Source organism: Cajanus cajan, chromosome 11 (genome assembly GCF_000230855.2).
Source record: "Cajanus cajan strain Asha chromosome 11, NIPB_CcT2T_4, whole genome shotgun sequence".
In the NCBI taxonomy this organism is placed as follows: domain Eukaryota; kingdom Viridiplantae; phylum Streptophyta; class Magnoliopsida; order Fabales; family Fabaceae; genus Cajanus; species Cajanus cajan.
In genome coordinates, this window is record NC_138527.1 from 10,636,845 (window position 1) to 10,656,966 (window position 20,122).

At 37.9% G+C, this 20,122-nt stretch overlaps 1 protein-coding gene across 1 annotated transcript; it reads left to right on the forward strand.

Annotated features, from left to right (window-relative positions):
• Positions 1–8,515: 8,515 nt before the first annotated feature.
• LOC109792694 (uncharacterized) lies at positions 8,516–11,347 on the forward strand. The gene is made up of 2 exons (XM_020352128.3): positions 8,516–9,611; positions 10,210–11,347. The coding sequence occupies exons 1-2, from the start codon at positions 8,665–8,667 to the stop codon at positions 11,048–11,050; spliced, it is 1,788 nt and encodes a 595-aa protein (XP_020207717.1). The 5' UTR covers positions 8,516–8,664; the 3' UTR covers positions 11,051–11,347.
• Positions 11,348–20,122: the final 8,775 nt, after the last annotated feature.

The following is a 20,122-nucleotide window of genomic DNA, read 5'->3' on the forward strand; positions in this document are numbered from 1 at the left end:
TCCTTTTGTTAAAACAAACTTACATTTAGGAGTGGTTGTTTGGGAATTTGATTAAGTCCCACCACTTCCTAAATAGTCTTAAATAAAGATTCCTAGACACGTTTAGTACTTGTGGAAGGGTCCCCAAAGGCTTCAAGTGCCATTTGGGCTTCCACTAGGATACGCCTAGTTTACTTGCTTTCATAATACGTTTAGGACTTGTGGAAGTGTCCCAAAAGGCTTCAAGTGTCACTTGGACTTCCACCCTAGGACCCTACGACTAGTGTATGCTTTACTTGCTTTCCTTTACTTGTTTTAATTTCTAAGTTCGTTTAGAAGGCTTCCTTTGCTTACTAGGGGTTTCGTGCACACACACACAACTACTTGACTTGTTTGTGTGAAAAATTTGTTTTGTAAGAAAGGTATAAGGGGGTTTAGTAATTTCCACTTGAAAAGGCTTGGTTATTAAGTGGCTCCTTGTAGCTCACCTCCCTTGATAGTGCAACTTGTATACTTAGACCTCCAAGTACTTAGTATTGCACCAAAAAGAGAAAATCTTTTGTGAAAATCTTTATCACTCACTTTGCAAAATTCTTTAAGATTTGTGAAAACCTTTCTCTTGCAAAAATGAGTGATCATTCTCATGAAAGTAGTGTGCATGGTCATCATTCTCCTAGGAGTCATAAAAGCACTAAAGATGAACTTAGAGAACTTAGGAATTATATTAGGAAAAAAGAGATAGAAAATGAAAAAAATAATGAAACTATAAGAGAGTTGTTGAATAAGCTTGTGGTGGGGGTGAGGCTAGCAAACCCCATGCCAATGAAGGTCATGGGCCTACTAAGCCCAAAAGACATGATGGTGAAGGGCCTTCTAGGTCCCATAGACATAAACATGAAGAAGAACCATCTAGGTCCAATATTCACCATTCACACACTCACTCATCCTCAAGTGAAGGGTTTTATAGTAGTCACCATGATGATGACTACTATCAAATACCCCCTAGGCAACATAGGCCTAGGCATGAAACAACCTCTTCTAGAGAATCTAGGTTTGACCTTCCTCCCTTCTATGGAAAAGACAATGTTAATGATTATCTAGATTGGGAGATGAAGGTTGAACAACTCTTCACTTGCCACAATGTCAGTGAAGAGAGAAAGGTTCCCATGGCTACCCTAAGCTTTCAAGGGTATGCCATGTATTGGTGGACTTCCCTTGAAAGGGAAAAAAGAACTCATCATGAGCCTCCAATTCAATATTGGAATGAGCTTAGAAGTGCCTTAAGGAGAAGGCACATTCCTCCATATTTTGAGAGGGAGTTGATGGACAATCTCCAAAGACTCCAACAAAGACACCTTAGTGTTGAGGAATATAGGAAACAAATGGAGTTGCTTATGATGAGGGCTGGAATTAGAGAAGAAGAAAGAACCACCATAGCTAGGTTTCAAAGTGGCCTAAACCTAGAGATTAGGGATAAAGTTGAACTATTACCCTATAGATACCTAAATGAACTAGTTCAACTTTGTGTGAGAGTAGAACAACAACTTAAGAGAAAGCCTACCTTTAGGAAGGAATCTACCTCATACCTTAGAAAGGACTTCAAGAAGGAGGGTCAACCCTCCTATTCAAAAGAAAGGCCATTAAAAGAAAAAGAAAAAGAAAAACCTTCCAATGAAACTAGGACTAGTTCTATAAAGTGCTTTAAGTGCTTAGGGAGGGGACACATAGCTTCCCAATGCCCCACAAAAAAGACCATGATCATTAGGGGCAATGAGATACTAAGTGAGGAAAGCACTTCATCTTCTTCATCCTCCTCAAATGAAGAAGATGAAAGCCTTAGTTCTAGTGAGGAAGCACCATGTGAAGGTGACCTATTCATTGCTCAAAGGTTACTTACCAACCAACCCAATGATCAAGACCAATCACAAAGAGAGAACCTTTTCCATTCTAGATGCAAAATTTTTAAGAAAACTTGTTCTCTCATTGTTGATAGTGGATCTTGTAATAACTTTGTAAGCCAAAGGTTGTTTGATAAGCTTAACCTAACTACTATAGCCCATCCTAAATCTTATAAACTTCAATGGCTTAATGAGGATGGACCTATAGAAGTTAAGGATCAAGTAAATGTTCCTTTCTCCATTGGAAAATAAAGATGAAATTTTATGTGATATAATTCCAATGGATGTAAGCCACATTTTACTTGGAAGGCCTTGGCAACATGATAGGAAGGCCATTCATGATGGTGTTACAAACAAAATTCGCCTAGTCCACCTAGGCAAGAAACACACCTTGACTCCTCTTTCACCTTCACAAGTGTTGGAGGATCAAGTATTTATGAAATCAAAAAAAAGAAAAGAGGAGAAAAAGAAGGTTCTAGAGTTGGAGGGTAGTGTCTCCTCCAAGGAAGTTATTCCTAGAAGTCAATTTTTAATAGAACATTCTATTAAAAAATGTCTTCTAGTTGAACAACCCTTTTACCTTCTCAATACAAAAAAGACACTACTCTTGGAAAAGAGTAAGGAGGATAGTGTCTCCTCCAAAAATCTTGTGAAAAAGGAAAGTCACCTTTTAATTCAAAATGATTGCAAAAAGAATTTTCTTCTTCACACAGATTTTAACTCTTTTTCTACTGCTGCCACAACTTAGAACTTAAGATACACAACCTAAATATTTTTGAAAAGAAAGGATCTCAAGTTCTTAGTCTTGTGAAGAAGAAGTGGACTTCACCTAGTTCTACTTCTTATGCTACTACTTTGGTGGTGCCCAAAGTAGACAACCATTGTCTATTTAGGACTTCTCTTACTTTAGTTGTTCTAATAAAGCACCCAACCTTTGGTTTATATTGTTTATTAGATACATCTCATGGTGTCTTATTTTCTATTTTTGATCTTAAGGGAAGTTCAAACTTCTTTGAACTTAACTTTACTACTTCCCTTCAAGACCAAATTAGATTCTATGACTTTTCTAAACTCTTTAGACCCTCTTCCATGATGTATCTAACATTTAATATGATCAAGGGCTGTCTAGGTAGTTTCCTTATTATATTCACTTTGTTTTCTTATAGAAGCCTAGGTTACTACATAGGGTACTTTAGGCAAGATACCTTAGTATGTAGGAGTACTTCATTAGTTTCTTATAGTTTTAGTACTTTAACATTTTTAGGATTTAGTTTTACACTTAGACTACAATATAGTGAGGATCCTATTCTTATGCTTAGAGAACCCATCTTTCCTAGTCTAAAAACCCTTGTTAGGACTATAGAAGGGATTCCTCATAGGGTGCACTTTCCACATGTATTATATGCATATATCATTACTAATGCTTTGTTTCTTATTTTTGTAGGTGATGCTATCCTTGTGGAAGGACCACGGGATTTGAGGACAAATGCTTTCGAAGGGGGAGGGTATGATGGAAATCTAATCCCCAAAGATCCCTTTGGAAGAGGAAAGACCAAGAAGGGTGAAGGTTGATCCAAGGAGGCTCACACTTGAAGACCATTGGGCCTTTAACTAGGTCCATGGTTAGGAGGCTAGAAGAGGCTTCTATAGAGGAGGTTCTTCTTAGACCTATGCTCAATATGAGTATTGAGTATGATTCCTCTTTTTAGTCTCATAGTCTCTATTGTAAATACATTGTATAGTTTGATTTCTTGTACTTTGCATATAGTAAATACTTGTATAGGTATATTTTTGCCTTTGTATTTGAGAGGCACTTTATTTCCTTTTAGTAGCTATTGTATATCGTTTCTAGGGTAAGTTACTTGGACACTTTGACTCCATTTAACCTAACCTAGAAATACACTCTTTTCTTAGTTTTCTAGTAGTAGGATTGGGAGTGGCATTAGCAAGCTAGAGAGTGTCACTAGCAAGCTAGAGAGTGTTACTAGCAATTGGGCCAAGAGGTGGGCCTAGGCAAAATTTTACATATTGGACTCATTTTACTCCTAATTTTTCATAGATTTGATTTAGCTAGGTTCCATTCACATTGGATGAACCTAACTAAACCAAATTAACATTTTCAAAACCGGTTGGAGTAAATTAAGTCCAAAAGGCCGCCCACCTTAGTTGTGTTCACATTGGCCGGATTGCTTGGCTACTCTCAAGCTTAGAAGCTTGAAGCACAAGCTTCTCCTTAGCTTGTTTACCAAGCAAGCTAAGTGAGTAGCTTGCTCTCCAAGCCTCTAGACCATGGGTGGTTAGCTAGACCTTACCATGGTTCCTAGTGAACCATGGTTAAGACTAGCTTACTCTCCAAGCTTCCTACTCCTATATACTTGTTTTCCTTTCATTGTAAGACACTTTTGGAGATATTGAGAATTATTTTTTGAAGAATTGTTCAGATTTCTCTCTTCTAAAAGTCCCTAAACCTCTTTAATATTCATCCAATTCTCTTATCCCTTCACTAGAAGAGTGTGGTGAGAATTGAAGAGACTTATCTCTTCATCAAGGAGTGGCGTCTCTTGGGAGAGTTCTCCACCAAACCGTGGTGGTTCTAAGGTCTCTACCTCCATTAGAGACCTTAGCAATGCTTAAGAAGAATCAAGGAGCCGAAGATCTAGGGAGGAACTTAAAGAGGATTCACATCAATCCGGATTCTCCAACAAGTTTTCCATCAAGTTAACTCACAACAACCTGGGCCAAAATGACTCGTTTTGGATTGGGAACACCCCATTTTGACCTAGGGTTTCTAGGCCATTTTAAAAGTTTGGAATAACCTGTTCTAGATTGGGAACGCCCTATTCCGGGCTCCTAATTCATCCTTTTGGGTTTTTGGTCCTTTTAATGTCTTCTTGATCCATTCTAATGTTGTACTCGAGCCTTTGTGAATTCTTCGTCTTGTACTAAAGACTCATTTCCTAGTCTGCATGTCTCGGATGAAATTAGGTGTCTATACCCCTTTGTAGGCCTGGAGAGGCCATGCAAAAATACTCAATGGTTGGCAAGAATTGCTAATCCTTGCCCAGCCTGGAAAGGCTGAGCTCAAAGAATACTCACCCCCTTTGTAGGCTTGGAGAGGCCGCGTAGAAATACTCAATGGTTGGTAAGAAGTACTAATCCTTGTCCAACTTGGAGAGGCTGAGCTCAGAAAATACTCACCCTTTTGTAGGCATAGAGAGGCCGCGTAGAAATACTTAACGGTCGACAAGAACCGCTAATCCTTGTCCATCTCGTAGAGGCTAAGCTTAGAGAATAGTCACCCCTTTGTAGGCTTGGAGAGGCCGCACAAAAATACTTAACGGTTGGCAAGAACAGCTAATCCTTGTCCAACCTAGAGAGGTTGAGCTTAGAGAATACTCACCTTTTTGTAGGCTTGAAAAGGCTGCGTAGAAATACTAAATGATTGGTAAGAACCACTAATCCTTGTCCAGCCTGGAAAGGATGAACTCAGACAATACTGACCCCTTTGTAGGCCTATAGAGGCCGCATAGAAATACTCAACAGTCAGCAAGAACCACTAATCCTTGGCCTTCTTGGAGAGGCTATGCTTAGAGAATACTCACCCCTTTATAGGCTTGGAGAGGCTGAGCTTAGAGAATACTCATCCCTTTGTAGGCCTAGAGAAGTTGGGTAGAAATATTCAATAGTCTGCAAGAACCACTAATCCTTGTCCAGCCTGGAAAGGCTGAACTCCGAGAATACTCACCCCTTTGTAGGCCTAGAGAGGCTGTGTAGAAATACTTAATGGTCAACAAGAACCGCTAATACTTGTCTAGCCTAGAGAGGCTAAGCTCAAAGAATACTCACCCCTTGTAGGCCTGGAAAGACTGCATAGAAATACTCAACATCCCAAGTGAGCTTGGAGAAGCTCGATAAAGATGAACTCAAATTGCTGAAGCTGCAATACATCAGCAAATATTGTCGAGCAATAATATCCATATCTAGCTTGGAGATGATTGTACAAAACACTCAACCTTTAGAGGATCTGCTAGCGTCAAAAATCTGAAGACCCAGACAGATATATATCTACATCTTTACTTTCCTCTGGAATGGAAAGTGCAGGGTCTTTGCTATTCGAAAGACAAGTAAAGAAGGGTAGTTGTAGACACTAGTTTCTATCCAGGATGAGAATTCGAAGATGGGAAGCTTCTAAAGCGAGAGAAGTGACCCTTAGAGGACCCTGAAGACTCTAGAACACTTCAGGAAGGATCATGAGGTCTCCAGGAGACATTCCAAATGAAGAATGGTTGTTTTGCGCCCTTGAGCCGTATTTAAGCATTAATACACCTCAAGATGAAGGCACTTTTCATTTTATCTTCCCCCTTAACTCTTTTTAGAAGCACTTTGAGTAAATAAACTCATTGAGAGCCTAATTAAGAGATCTCTGGTCCCTTTGGCAGAGATTTCAAAGTTTTTGTAGTCTAAATTCCAAGAGAAAGTGAGGTTCTTGTAGAGTGAGGAGGTCGCCAAAAAGCACCTTCAACCTTTGTTTATAAAGCTTGCTTTAGAGGTTCCAACTTCTTTCTTTCTCTATTTATCGCTTTATTTATTGTTTTAATTGAATAATAAACATCATGTAGATAGTTCATTTCCATATATGCTTAATTATGGGGTAAAAATGTTAATATTTACTTTGTTTTGTTAATGAATACATCATAGGATACTAATTCTAGGCGATGTGGGGTGCCTAATACCTTCTCCACGTGTAACCGACGCCGTACTCAACTTTGTTTGCGAAAACCTCTTTTTCCGATGTTTTAAGCAAAATATTAGTGGCGACTCCAAGAACCTTTTAAAAACCCATTGATGGAGATTTAGTCTAGTCATCGAGCATTCCAATGTTGATGAGATTTTCAACAATGAAAGTCAATAAACCATCCAAACCTAAAGATGCATAAAGTTTTTAGGGCCGGGTTCTAACACTCATCATTAACACTCATGCTTGTTAGGCGACTTAAAAATCGTTGGGAGAGAAAGTTGTTTTTGGGTTTTCAACCTTCAGTTTGAAGGCTCACCTGGCGAGCAAAACCTTTTGCTAGGTGAGAATACGTTGCATCTCTTAGTGCATGCATCCTCCTAGGTCATCCGAGCACCCAAAACAACATACAATTCATCAATCTTTTTCCTAAACAACTTATTCAACACAAATCATCTTAGTAACAACTTACGCAACAACAATTTGGGCATAAAATCATCAATACAAGATATCACCCAAAACCCTCAAAAACTCTTCCTAAACAACTAATTAATTCCAATAAATCATTCATTAATTCAACATTGAGTGACAAGACCTACACTTATACAATCTATATAAGCTATAATCAAGTTTCCCTTACCTCAATCGAGCCCTTAGATAAAAAAGTTAAGGTAGAAGAAAACTTCCTCTGTAACTCTCACTAGAGCTCTCTCGGATTTGATCATTAAGAATTCCAACTCTATAATCCTCCTTTAGCTTCAAGACCCACTAATCTCTAGCTTTAGGATAGATCCACAACCTTAGAGTAACTTAGAAGCTTGAACAACTACTTGAAGTTCCTAAAGACTTTCTTTCTAACTTCTTTCTAGAATTCTTGAGTTATGAACTTATGAAGTTCACTTCTAAAATTTCACCTTATACATTTCAACCGTCCACGGGACAACTCTTACACACTTGAATTATATCTTCTATAACTTAGGCACGAGGTCATCTCAAGTCAAACCCTTACCCCAACACAAGCAAAACATAAATAAATAATAGTCACACTTGAATTATGTTTTTGCACATTATCAATTTTAATAAATTTTGCTTGTTTTATTAAATATTTAACCATATAATTAATTAACGAATTAGTCAATATTAATTTTTAATTAATTAATGTGTTTCTTATGTAACTAAATATACAATTAATAAATTAAATATACAAAATAGAAAAGGAAAACAAAAAAAATATAAAAATTTCCTTTTTAGAAGTTGAGTTTAGGCAACATGACTTCTTTATTGGTATGAAAAAAATAGGAAAAAATTTAGGTACAATTCTTTAAGTGCAGTTGGTATTATTCTCTAATTAGAGTTAAAATTTTACATTTAAAGTGTATAAATATATATTAATGAAACTTACATTATATGCAAGTGCTTAATACCCCGACTTTAATAGGCGAATAATACCAACCACACTTAAAATAATTGTAAATAAGTTTTGTAAAAAAAAAAACTTTTTGATCCTTATTATAAAATATAATTTAGAAAAAAAATAATAGTTATTTATATAAGATATTTTACAATACCTATAAAGTATTGAATATGTTTTATGATACAAACATAAAATAAATTTTTAGAATTTTTTTATTAAAATAAATCTTTATTTTCGATTAAAAAAAATTCAAAAACTCTTCTAAACTTATATTTAAGTTACTCTAATTTTATTTTTCAAATTAAAAATTATAATCATTTGTATTTCTCGTCGTTGAAAAATAAGAAGAGAATTTAAAAAATAAATATTTTTTATTTAGCTCTTTTCACATTAAAAAAAAAGTGATATCGAGGAAAATAATATTGGATTGATCTTTGAAAAAATAATTTTACAGAAATTATTGGAATAAAAGAATGGTTACTAAGAAGGAAAGGACGGAAGAAGTAAGAAAGGTGTCGCAAAGGTCAGGTGAGGTCGCACATTGGATTAACTACCTACATATCAAAGCCGGATCTTCACTTCCGCACCCTAAGGCCTCTCTTTTTCTTCACTCTTCCTCACACCCAACGCCACCTTCCATGGAGGCGCAACCCACTCCTCCGCCGCCACATCAGCCGAACTACCCCGACTCGGTGGACTCCTCCCCGCGGTCCTCCTGGGACGAGCCCTCCCCTTCTCCGGGCAGCGGCAAGCTCCGGCTGATGTGCAGCTACGGCGGGCACATCGTCCCCCGCCCCCACGACAGGTCCCTCTGCTACGTGGGCGGCGACACCCGCATCGTGGTGGTCCCCCGGCACACCTCCCTCGCGGAGCTCTCCACGCGCCTCTCCAAGTCCTTGAACCACGCGCGCCCCTTCGCCCTCAAGTACCAGCTCCCCAGCGAGGACCTCGACTCCCTCGTCTCCCTCACCACCGACGAGGACCTCGACAACATGATCGACGAGTTCGAGAACTCCCCTCTCAAGCCTTCGCGAATTCGCCTCTTCCTCTTCCCGGCCCAGCCCCACCTCCCCTTGGGCCTGGGCCTGGGCCTCGGCCTCGGCCTGGCCTCCGCCAAGTCCGAGGAGTGGCTCAGCGGCTCCCTCGACGGGGGCCTGTCGGAGTCCGCTTCCGTCAACTGCCTCCTCGGACTCGACGACGAGGCCGCTGCCGCGAACAACAGCGGGAAACTTCCGAAGGAGGCGACCGTGACGGTGACGGTGACGGAGACTAATTCTTCCTTCGGCTCTGCTTCCTCCGTGGCGAATTTGCCCCCGATTAAGGTCCGCGTGGAGGACGGCGTTAAGGTTCCGCAGGATCAGAGGGTTGCGGGCGTTGAGGAACAGTTTGCGCAGTTGGGTGTGGGACAGAAGCAAGAAGAGGGGTTTGTTGCGGTTGTCTCCGATGACGACAGATCCGATCATGGGGTCCCTCTGGGCTTTAGAAAACCGCCAACCCCACTGCCTCAGCCTCAGCCTCAGCCTCCTCAATTTCAACAGAAATCGGCTGGTGCTGTTGATTTTCCTTCGCCGGAATCACTTTCAAGGTATCTTCAACTTCAAGTTTCCTCTATGTGGTTTGGCAGGTTCTTTTATCTCAATAAAATTAGATTGGATTCAATTCAATGGGACATTTGTAGAGTAAGAGTAAGGTAAACTAAGTTTATGTTAGAATAAACTTCTCTAAAAACTCTTTCTAGAAGAGGGAAATGCAAAGAAAATTGAAACAAGTTTCTCTTTGAAGTTAAAATTAGTTTATGCATGAATTAAAAATAAAATTTTGAATAAGTTAATAGAAGAAAGCTTAAAAAATTAGATTTATAGACTAATTTTAGCATATGAAAAGTTTTATTATTTTTCTCTCCTAAAGGACAGACTTTTGGAGAAGTTTATTCAAATAGAATGTAGCTAATTTAGTCATATATATATATATTAATTATGCATAAGTACACAATATAACCGATCGCTGATATTACTGATTTTATCCTCTAAAGTTACTCCAATTCATTAAGGTTTTTTAGTTTAGATTTGATGGTCATGGTATGATATATGGTTTGGTTGTATTTCTGGGTTTATTTTTTCTCCCCCTCGAATTAGGTACTTGAAGAATGATTGATTTGTATTGTATGGTATGCTATTCTGCAGTGATAGTAGTCTTTCAAATGCAATGTCACGCACAAATCCAGCCATCTATCAAGACCAGGCTCAAATTCAATCTGGAAATTCTCAGGTTCTTAATAATACCATGGTTGATCCGAAGCTTAATGCGACTGATCCACAAGGTCGGATTCAGATGCAGCAGCATGTACAGGAACATGGATATGTTTTGCAGCCGCAATTTGATCAACAGCCACCACAACTGCAGCAGTCTCAACAGCCGCAGCAGTATATGCACGGCACACATTTAATTCACCATACCCCGGCAGGGCCTGTGTCAATCCCTGCTTCATACTATCCTGTATATCAGCAACAGCTCCATCACCTTGATCAGCAATACCCAGTTTACTATGTGCAGCCAAGGCAGGCCCAAGCATACAACTTGTCAGTGCAGCCGTCTAATGTAGCTGAATCTGCCACAACTGTCGCTTCTAGCCAATCCCAAAATCTGCCAAATTCTGCTGCTTACAACCCAATGAGGAATGTTCCCTTGCCTAGCTCCGAAGTGACTGCAGGCGCATACAGAAGGACACCTGCCACTCCTCAATTAGTTCAAGTTCCTCATACTAAGCATCATCAGCAATATGTTGCTTACTCACAAATTCATCATCCTCAATCGGTTCCCCCTAATTCTGCAGTACCTGCTACTTATGCTTATGACTATGCGGATCCTGCTTATGCTCAAGTATTTTATACTCAACCTATGGCACCCTCCATGCCTTCACAGTACCAGACCATGACAGCTGCTGCTGCAGTGTTGCCGGAAGGTTCTACTCAGCTTCCCTCGGATGGCTTGAAGCAGCAGGTGAGAACCTCACAGCCATTGTGAAAAGAAAACGAAAAGATACAGTTTTGAAGAAATGTGCTTGGTTTAGCCTATAATTTTTCTACCATAGCTCTTAGTTCTTGGTGGTACCAGTTTGTGCCATGTATTTCTGATAGATAATAAAGAAACTGCGATACACTTTTTCGTACCTTTATTTCATAATTCGTAGTAAAGGAAAGTGGTCCAGGTGGTCGGTTATACTGTATAAGTTCAAAGTTTCAACTTTTTACTGTGAAGTTCAAACATTTGTTGTTGAAATGGTTGTCATGTATATTATAGCTGGCATTTTTTTGGCTCTGACATGTGATTGTTTCTTTAAGAAAACAACCTTAATCAAAACTTTTCATATTGACAACTGCAGTAGATGTGACCGTTTGAAGTCTACGCTTGTATTTTGTCGCATTTATGACCTCGACAAACATGATTGCACTTTTCATTGATTTTATTTCCTTTCCCCGGAAACAACACGGTATTTTCTGCTAATTGACGCGGTTTCATTGCATACGACCGAACAAATTTGATGCCATGTTTGAGTTTGATTGTCTTAGACACACCTTTTAAATTATCAAGAAGGAAAGTCTTAAACGTGATTCATAAAAAATGCTTACTCTCGTTCGTTTCAATAATATTGTTGATCATTTGTGATGATCCCCTAAGCACACTACCATCTAAATAGAGAGATGTCAAGTGGATTATCACTGATACAGAGGGTGTAAATGTAATTTGCATTTTACCATATTAATCCAAAACGAGCTTGATATAATTCCTTTTGGAGTGCTTAACTGTTATGCGAGCTTTTTGTGGCACATCAGTAATCAAACGGTTTAAGATGCATATAAAAAGTTTGGTTGGTACTTGGGGAAAAATGACGAAAAATTTGACCAAGACAACAATAACAATGATAAACAAAAGGGATGATGTGTAACCAAAAGACAAAACCGAAAGAGATGATGAGAGGGAAATTTTAACGTACGGTATAGTGTGCTTTAAGAATAAAAAACTATAATATAACCTGCATTGCAAAACGCTGGTTAAGTAGATATGATTCGGTGTTTTATTGTCTCCTTGTTTGGATATGCATTGGGGTGTGGGAGACGTACATAACAGAAGCAGCTAATACTTGTTTCTACGTCTTTTTTCTAAAGTTGACGTGAATCTCAAGTAAAACCATGGATTATATTATAAATGTACCCATTCAAACACGTATTGGATAAAAATTGTGTGTTTGAATTATAATTAAAAAGTTAAGTTGAATTCAACTTAATTTTTTAAATAATCTTTTAAATAAAAGTAATATTCTTCAAGTTTGTTTCTTTATAATTTATATTCAATGGAAAAGAAAAATATTTTGCCAAACATACAGTTATTGTTTTCGAGACCAATTAACTGAGATTACGAATTTCAAATGTCTAATTAAACATAACCAATTAGTTAGGATAAAATTTTGTATATTGCATTTGAAATGTTTTGAAAATTAAATTACTTCAATAATTAATTATATGAATGACTAATTAATTTTATAATTTATTTTAATCAAAAAGATTTTATTTGGAAAAGTTTGCTGAGAAACAATTTTAAGATGTTTAATTTTGTTTGAATAAAAAAAGTTTTTATATATTAGATTAATTTGAAAGAGAAAAAATTCAATAAGGTTGTTGGGGCTACTCGAAAGCCATATCACTCGAAAGTTACATTTTGAATCTACTCGAAAGAAGGACAAATAAATAGGTACCTACCAAAAGAAAGGATTACAAGCCTTGAACGTACAAACTCGAGAATAGGTCGAAAAATGAAAGAAGCGGAAAGTCCTTTGTGTAGTTAAGCAGTTACATTAAGGTAGTTACCTAAACTTGGTAGAAGAAACAAGGAACGTGGAGGAGACAGTTATTGAGAAGTTACCTTAATTCCACGAAATCGGTGTAGTGGTCAGCGGTTACACACTCATGACTCATCAATACGTGATTAACCGCTCTCAAGTAAAATCTATAAATATGAGAATCATACCCCTCAGAAAAGGTCAGAAATTTCATACTTGCACTCTTGAAAGCACTCTCTGTCTGCGCATATGGCTTCCGTGCATGCAATTGCTGGGTATTGATTTCTTGACCAAAATCATTTTTTCCTCTTTCTAGGATTAGTGTAGTTTTTCTTTAATTCTGTAGTTCGTAAGTTGTTTAATTCTAATATTGTAATATGTAAACTCAACAATGATTTGTATTGTCAATGTATTTGTTGCCCATTCTGTTCAATTAAGTATTTATGTGCATGCAAATTATTACTTGATTATTATTCATGAAAATCTGGAAACAAGCGTGTGTTAGGCAATTCTGTCTCATCTATTTCCATTCTTAAGCAAGTTCAACGAATTATAATACCTAAATTGAAACGTTCTCGTGCTAGTTCGAATAAAAAGAATCCATAAACTAATTCCACCGTAAACAAATTGGAACGCCCGGTGGGACACGTTAAGAACATAATTGGACTAGTTTTAGGTATGTTGTATGAGACTTAGGAGTGGAAGAACCATGTCTACGTCTAGTAACAGGAGAGAAATAAACAATGATAATCAAGTAGATGTAGAACACGGAAATCCCAACCCTGATAACGTGACTAATGTGACAAGGGGGGCAACATCTCCCCCTGTTGTGCTCGAAAATGTGGCTAGGCAAACAAATGTGTCCCAAGATTTCGCAAATGCCACTAGAAAATATCCATGGGGTATGCCGCCAAATTGGCGAACTACTCAACCTGTACATGTCGAAATGCCAGTGCCTTATTTGGGACCAAATCCACAAATGCATGTATCCCCACAGGGATATAATCCCGGGCCAAATGGTTTGGGTTTTTTCATGCAAGACCCATATCAACATGTGGGGACAAGTCATGAGGGGTCTATGGTTCGACAGAGTAGTTATGTCCCTACAGGTATCAGTAATCAAGCCATGATGGCTCTTCAACAATAGATGGACCATAGTAACCATGATATGGTTAATTTGTTGTCGACTCAGATGCACAACATAATGACTCCTTTGTATGAATTGATAAATAAAATTGGAGACAAATTGGGAGATAGGCCACCTTCGAGAGCCATGAGTGCGAATTTGAACGATATGGAAAATCTAGGTGGGAATGTAGTTTTTCCCCATAATTTAGGACGACCTCATAGGAACCCTGATGATAACCTAGATCAAATTGTAGAAAGGGTACTAAACAGACATGGTTTCGAGGTAGGTCAAAATGAACGCCCCTATTTTGTGTCTGCTTTTCCAGAATATATAACTCAGGTATAACTGCCTACGGGGGCAAAACTCCCAAAATTTTCAAAATTTGCGGGAGAACTGAATGAGTCTACTGTCGAGCATATAACTAGATACTTAGTCGAATGTGGGGATTTAGCGAGCAGTGAATATTTAAAAATGAAGTATTTTTCGAGTTCGCTGACTAAGCATGCTTTTACATGGTTCACAACATTGCCTCCTAATTCGATAAACACTTGGGCTCAATTGGAAGGTAACTTTCATGAACATTTTTTTCGAGGAGAAACCAAAGTCAGTATAGTCGATTTAATGAATGTTAATTGACAAAATCAGGAAAGTTAGACGACTATTTGAATAGGTTCAGACAATTAAAATCTCGATGTTATACTAATATACCTGAATATGAATTAGTTAAGATTGTTGCAACAGGGTTAGATTTCTCAATACGTAAAAAATTGGTAAATGAACAGTTAAGAGATATGGCCCAATTAGAAAAGAAAGTAAGGAGAATTGAGAAAATTAAATTAGAAAAGGAAAGATTAAGGAAGTTTGACAGATTTGTTCGAAAAGAAAAGGTAGCTTATTTAGAAAACACAGAGATAGGTGATGATGTTAATTGTGAGGGTTCGAGTGAGGATTTTGAAGTTAATATTGCTGAATTACGTCCTGACCCTACCTATTAATGTCAAATGTTGAAACCAGGAGATAATGTGGAAGGGAATCCAACTAGGCGATATAGTTTCGATGTGACTAAAGCTGATAAAATATTTGATATTTTGTTAAAAGACAATCAAATTGCACTCCCAGATAACCATAAAATTCCTCCATTCGAACAAAGAAAAGAGAAGAAATTTTGTAAATATCATAATATGTATGGTCATTGGACTAATAATTGTGTGCGTTTCAAGGATATGATCGAGAAAGAAATCACTAATGGTCGTCTGGCTTTCGAGGAAAAGGATATGAAAGTGGACACTGATCCATTTGCAACTCATACTGGATATGTGGAGCCAGTCTCGATGGGAATTAATATGGTTGAAGTCAACATCGAGGAGGATGAGAATGTTGAGCCTATTTCTGATGAAAAACTCGAGAAATTGTTGGATGACTTTGCTAAAGAGAAGGAACCTATCTATCCAAAAGAGGGTGATAGTTTGGTCGAGTTCTTATCAAAGAAAAATGATGCTGATAGGGAAGTCATGCTATGTCTTCGATGCAGTGCTGTATTCGACGGAGCTGCTGCTAAGGCCTTCGAGGAATCAGAGGTCATGAAAAGCTACAAAGCTCAGAAACTTCGAGAAAAGGCCAAATCTAACACTGGGTTGAACACTTGGTTGACCATGAGGCAGGTACATATGCCTCATTATAATGCTCCAATGGGAAAGATGGAGATGCATAACTCATCAAAGTTTGGCAATACTTTTGTGCCAAATGATAATGTCCCAGTAGGAAAGTGGAATGCTCCACCAAGGCAAATGGTTGGAATGGGTCGAGGAAAGCAAGTCATGAATTATGTTGGTCCTACATTCCAAGGAATTCCCGAAAAATTCTCGAATGTGTCTGGAGCTCCTGGCAAATTCTCGAGCATGTCTGGAAGCTATGGGCGTGGCTTTCGACAACCTTTCAACAACCTGACAAAGACTCAGTGGAGGAGGCAGCAGAGAATGAGGAAGGCTACATTTGAAGGTTTCAGAGAAAACCATTTTTCGATCCTAGTGCCACAAAAGGGTGAATCATCTTAGAAATTCATGGAAGATGATGAGGATTTGATAACTGATTGTTTCGAGAGTGGTTTTGATGATTCTTTGGAAGACATTTGTGGGATAGTGTCAATTATGTCTTCTGAGTATGCTGGAGCCATGGAATCTGTTAATGAGCAAGAGGATATCCATCGAGAGGATTTTTTCGATGATCCTAACTATGAGTCAAAAATTGTGTGGGTCAACCAAATTTCTCGAGTTATTCCCAAGTTTAACTCAGTTGTGTTCGAATCCCCTACTGAAGATATGAAGGCTCATCTTAAGCCTTTACTGTTAACTTTGATGATTGAGGGTCATGAAGTAAACAAGGTATTGGTTGATGGAGGAGCAACCATAAACATACTTTCGAGGACCATGCTGAAGAGATTTGGAAAAACCACGGTTGATTTAAAGCCTCATAATATCCTAATCTCAGATTATGACGGAAAGTCATCACAACCTGAGGGCATGATTTTGCTCGATGTGCAAATAGGAAGTGTAAAAAGAACAACCATGTTTATTGTGACTCCATCGAAGACAAAATTCAATGTCTTATTGGGACGTGAATGGATTCATGGAATAGGAGCTGTACCTTCCACTGTTCACCAGAAGATCTTCTTCTGGAATGATGATGAAGGGTTAGAAGTGCTCGATGCTGATCAGAAGCAGTATGAGGTAGGTATGTATTTTGCAGATCAACAACTAACTGCATTTGCAAAAACTAAACCTTTCAATGCCCATAATGCTAGCATGATGGATGAAGAAGAAGGTATCAGGAAAATGTTTTGTTGGGATGTAAAGAGAGGATTTATGATTCGAGCCGAGAAAGAATCGGCTCAAGAGTAGGAATGAAACACCAAGACTTGTATTCGAGCTACCTAGCTCGAATTTCAGCCTATATGGTCGAACAGGCGGTCGAGAAGACCATAATTTTTGAAAACACTGAAGAGACAGAAAATGACAATACGGCCACCATGGCCGAGGAAAAATAAAAACAAAAAACAAAGACTGATCGAACAGACCAAGAGGTCGAGAATTGGAAAGTGGATAAAAGGAAAGAGTTGGAAACCAAGTTAGATTGTATTTTCGACGATTCACCATTGGGATTCGAAAGAGCAACCAACGAAGAACATAGGTTAGAATATCAAGATCCACTCGAGGAAGTGAATTTGGGTACCATCGAGAACAAAAAGATCACCTATGATGGAAATCTAATCCCCAAGGATCCATTTGGAAGAGGTAAGACCAAGAAAGGTGAAGGTTGATCCAAGGAGGCTCACCCATGAAGGCCATTAGGCCTCTAACTAGGTCTATGGTTAGGAGGCTAGAGGAGGCTTCTATAGAGGAGGTGTTTCTTAGACCTATGCTCAATATGAGTATTGAGTATGATTCCTCTTTTTAGTCTCATAGTCTCTATTGTAAATATATTGTATAGTTTGATTTCTTGTACCTTGTATATAGTAGATACTTGTATAGGTGTATTTTTGCCTTTGTATTTGTGAGGCACTTTATTTCCTTTTTAGTAGCTATTGTATATTGTTTCTAGGGTAGGTTACTTGGACACTTTGACTCCATTTAACCTAACCTAGAAATACACTCTTTTCTTAGTTTTCTAGTAGTAGGATTGGGAGTGGCATTAGCAAGCTAGAGAGTGCCATTAGCAAGCTAGAGAGTGTTACTAGCAATTTAGCCAAGAGGTGGTCCTAGGCTAAAATTTACATATTGGACTCATTTTACTCCTAATTTTTCATAGATTTGATTTAGCTAGGTTCCATTCACATTGGATGAACCTAACTAAACCAAATTAACAATTTCAAAAACCGGTTGGAGTAAATTAATTCCAAAGAGCCACCCACCTAGATGTGTTCACACTTGTGTTCACACTTGGCCAAATTGCTTGGTTCTTCTCAAGCTTAGAAGCTTGAAGCACAAGCTTCTCCTTAGCTTGCTTACTAAGCAATCTAAGTGAGTAGCTTGCTCTCCAAGCCTCCTACTCCTATATTTTCGTTTTTCCTTCATTGTAAAACACTTTTGGATGTATTGAGATTTCATTTCTGAAATTGAGTTCAGATTTCTCTCTTCTAAAAGTCCCTAAACCTGTTTGATAGCATCCAATTCTCTTATCCCTTCATAGAAGAGTGTGGTGAGAATTGAAGGGGCTTATCTCTTCATCAAGGAGTGGCGCCTCTTGGGAGAGTTTCTCCACCAAACCGTGGTGGTTCTAAGGTCTCCTCCTCCCTTGGAGATCTTAGCCAAGCCTAGGAAGAATCAAGGAGCCAAAGATCTAGGGAGGAAATTGAAGAGGATTCACATCAATCCGGGTTTCCAAGCAAGTTTTCCATCATTTGGTATCAAGAGCTAGGTCTCCTTGGTAAATTCGTTCCAAAGCTTCCTTGTCTTGTTTTGTTCGGTTCAAACCATCTTAATATGTTTCTAAACTGTTCCTCCATGTATTTCCTTTTATTTTTCTTGTGTTTGTGTGCCTTGAGTGGTTCTTGTGTCACATCTATAAATCTATAGAACACACTCACTTTGTCTTGCTTGTTTTTGGTTCATCTTCTAAATTCTTGTGAACCAATCTTTGTGTGTGCCTTAGGTATTCTTTGTATGTCTTTTTAATTGTTTTAGGTTTTCTTTTATCTTCCTTTGGACTCCTATAAATTCGGACTAAAAAGAAACTCCTAAAAAGAAACAAGAATTCAAGAATTTTTCATTTCTTAATCTACTAGTTTTGTCTTAGAGTCATGTGTAGTTCTTTTACTTGTCATTAAATCCTTGTTGTGCCTTTTTCTTTTTGAATCTAAATGTGTCAATCTCTGTTCATATATAGTGTCATTGCTGGTTGAACATTATTAAATCTTAGTGTGCCCATAAAATGATTCCAATGCATGTTATTAGACCTAACATGTTCTAGAGTCAATTTTTTGTGAACTTCTTTTGCTATTAGTTTCTTAGCAAATTGTGACCAGAAATTCCTTGTGTGTCTTGTGCTTGTTTTGACAAAATAAAACAGAGTTATAAGTGTACTGAAAACGAAAATCAAAGTGTACAAAAGATAAGAACAAACTAGTACCAAAACTAGTAACATTTTGTGGTTGAAAATTTTGACTAGTACACTTACATTACTTACACTTCTTGCTCTTCTTTTCTCCACCACTTGGAAACCTCTTTATCAATTGTTTGGCCTCTGTTTTAAGTGCTTACTAACTGTGTTCAAAGAAAAGAAAGAAAAGAAAGAGACAAAAAGATAAGAAAAAGAAAAGAAACAAAAGAGAAAAACCTAGAAAAATCAAAGTGAAAACAAAACAATTTTTGTAGCACTTGGCCTTGAAATTTTGTATGATTTTTCTTGAGGTTTGCTTGCTGTCCAGTGGCTGGAAAAAGAATTTTAAACCCTCAAAACATTAGCACAAATTTTATTTTGATTTTTGTAATCCATTCTAGTGCCATTCCTAGGTTTAATCTTTTGTGTGCTAGCTTTTGAAATTTGCCTTTAATTGTTGCTTTGTGTCTTCTTGGCTCTCTTTGTTTTGTCATATTAATTCCTACTAGAGTGTAGCCTTTGCTAAATTGTGCTTTTCAGTTTTCATTCCTTGGCCTCTACTCTCTCTTGTTTGGTTGTTAAGCCTTGGTGAGACATAATACTTTTCAAGCCATCACACTTGGAAGGAAGGACTAATTGAGACATATTGGCTAATCTCAAAGGGGTCTACACTTGAAGGAGATTGAGGTACAAATAACCTGAGTGAAACACCTTGGAAAGGCTCACTTGTTTGTTCATTTTGAATCCAAGACTTGTTTTGATTTTTAGGTCACAATTAGAGACGGATTTTGGAAGCAAACTAGTGACGGATTTGGAGAAACTAGTGACGGATTTGGAGAACTTGGTGTATAATTGGTGGAGACCAATTTGGGACGTTTCCTCTTGACTTCAAAGCTGTTCCAAACCTGTCCTAACCGCCCTTGGTGGAGATTCTTCAAGAAGTCTTGATTTAGATTGTTTCCTTTTATGTTGTAACTCTTAAACCCTACCTTGGGTTAACTTGTTTAGTTTACTTTGTTAAAACAAACCTTCATTT

Bases quoted from the DNA above. Each gene is read 5' to 3' on its own strand.
- LOC109792694 (XM_020352128.3), top strand. From the start codon at position 8,665: ATGGAGGCGCAACCCACTCCTCCGCCGCCACATCAGCCGAACTACCCC. The intron at 9,612-10,209 runs GTATCTTCAACT...GCTATTCTGCAG, and splicing joins TCGCCGGAATCACTTTCAAG to TGATAGTAGTCTTTCAAATG.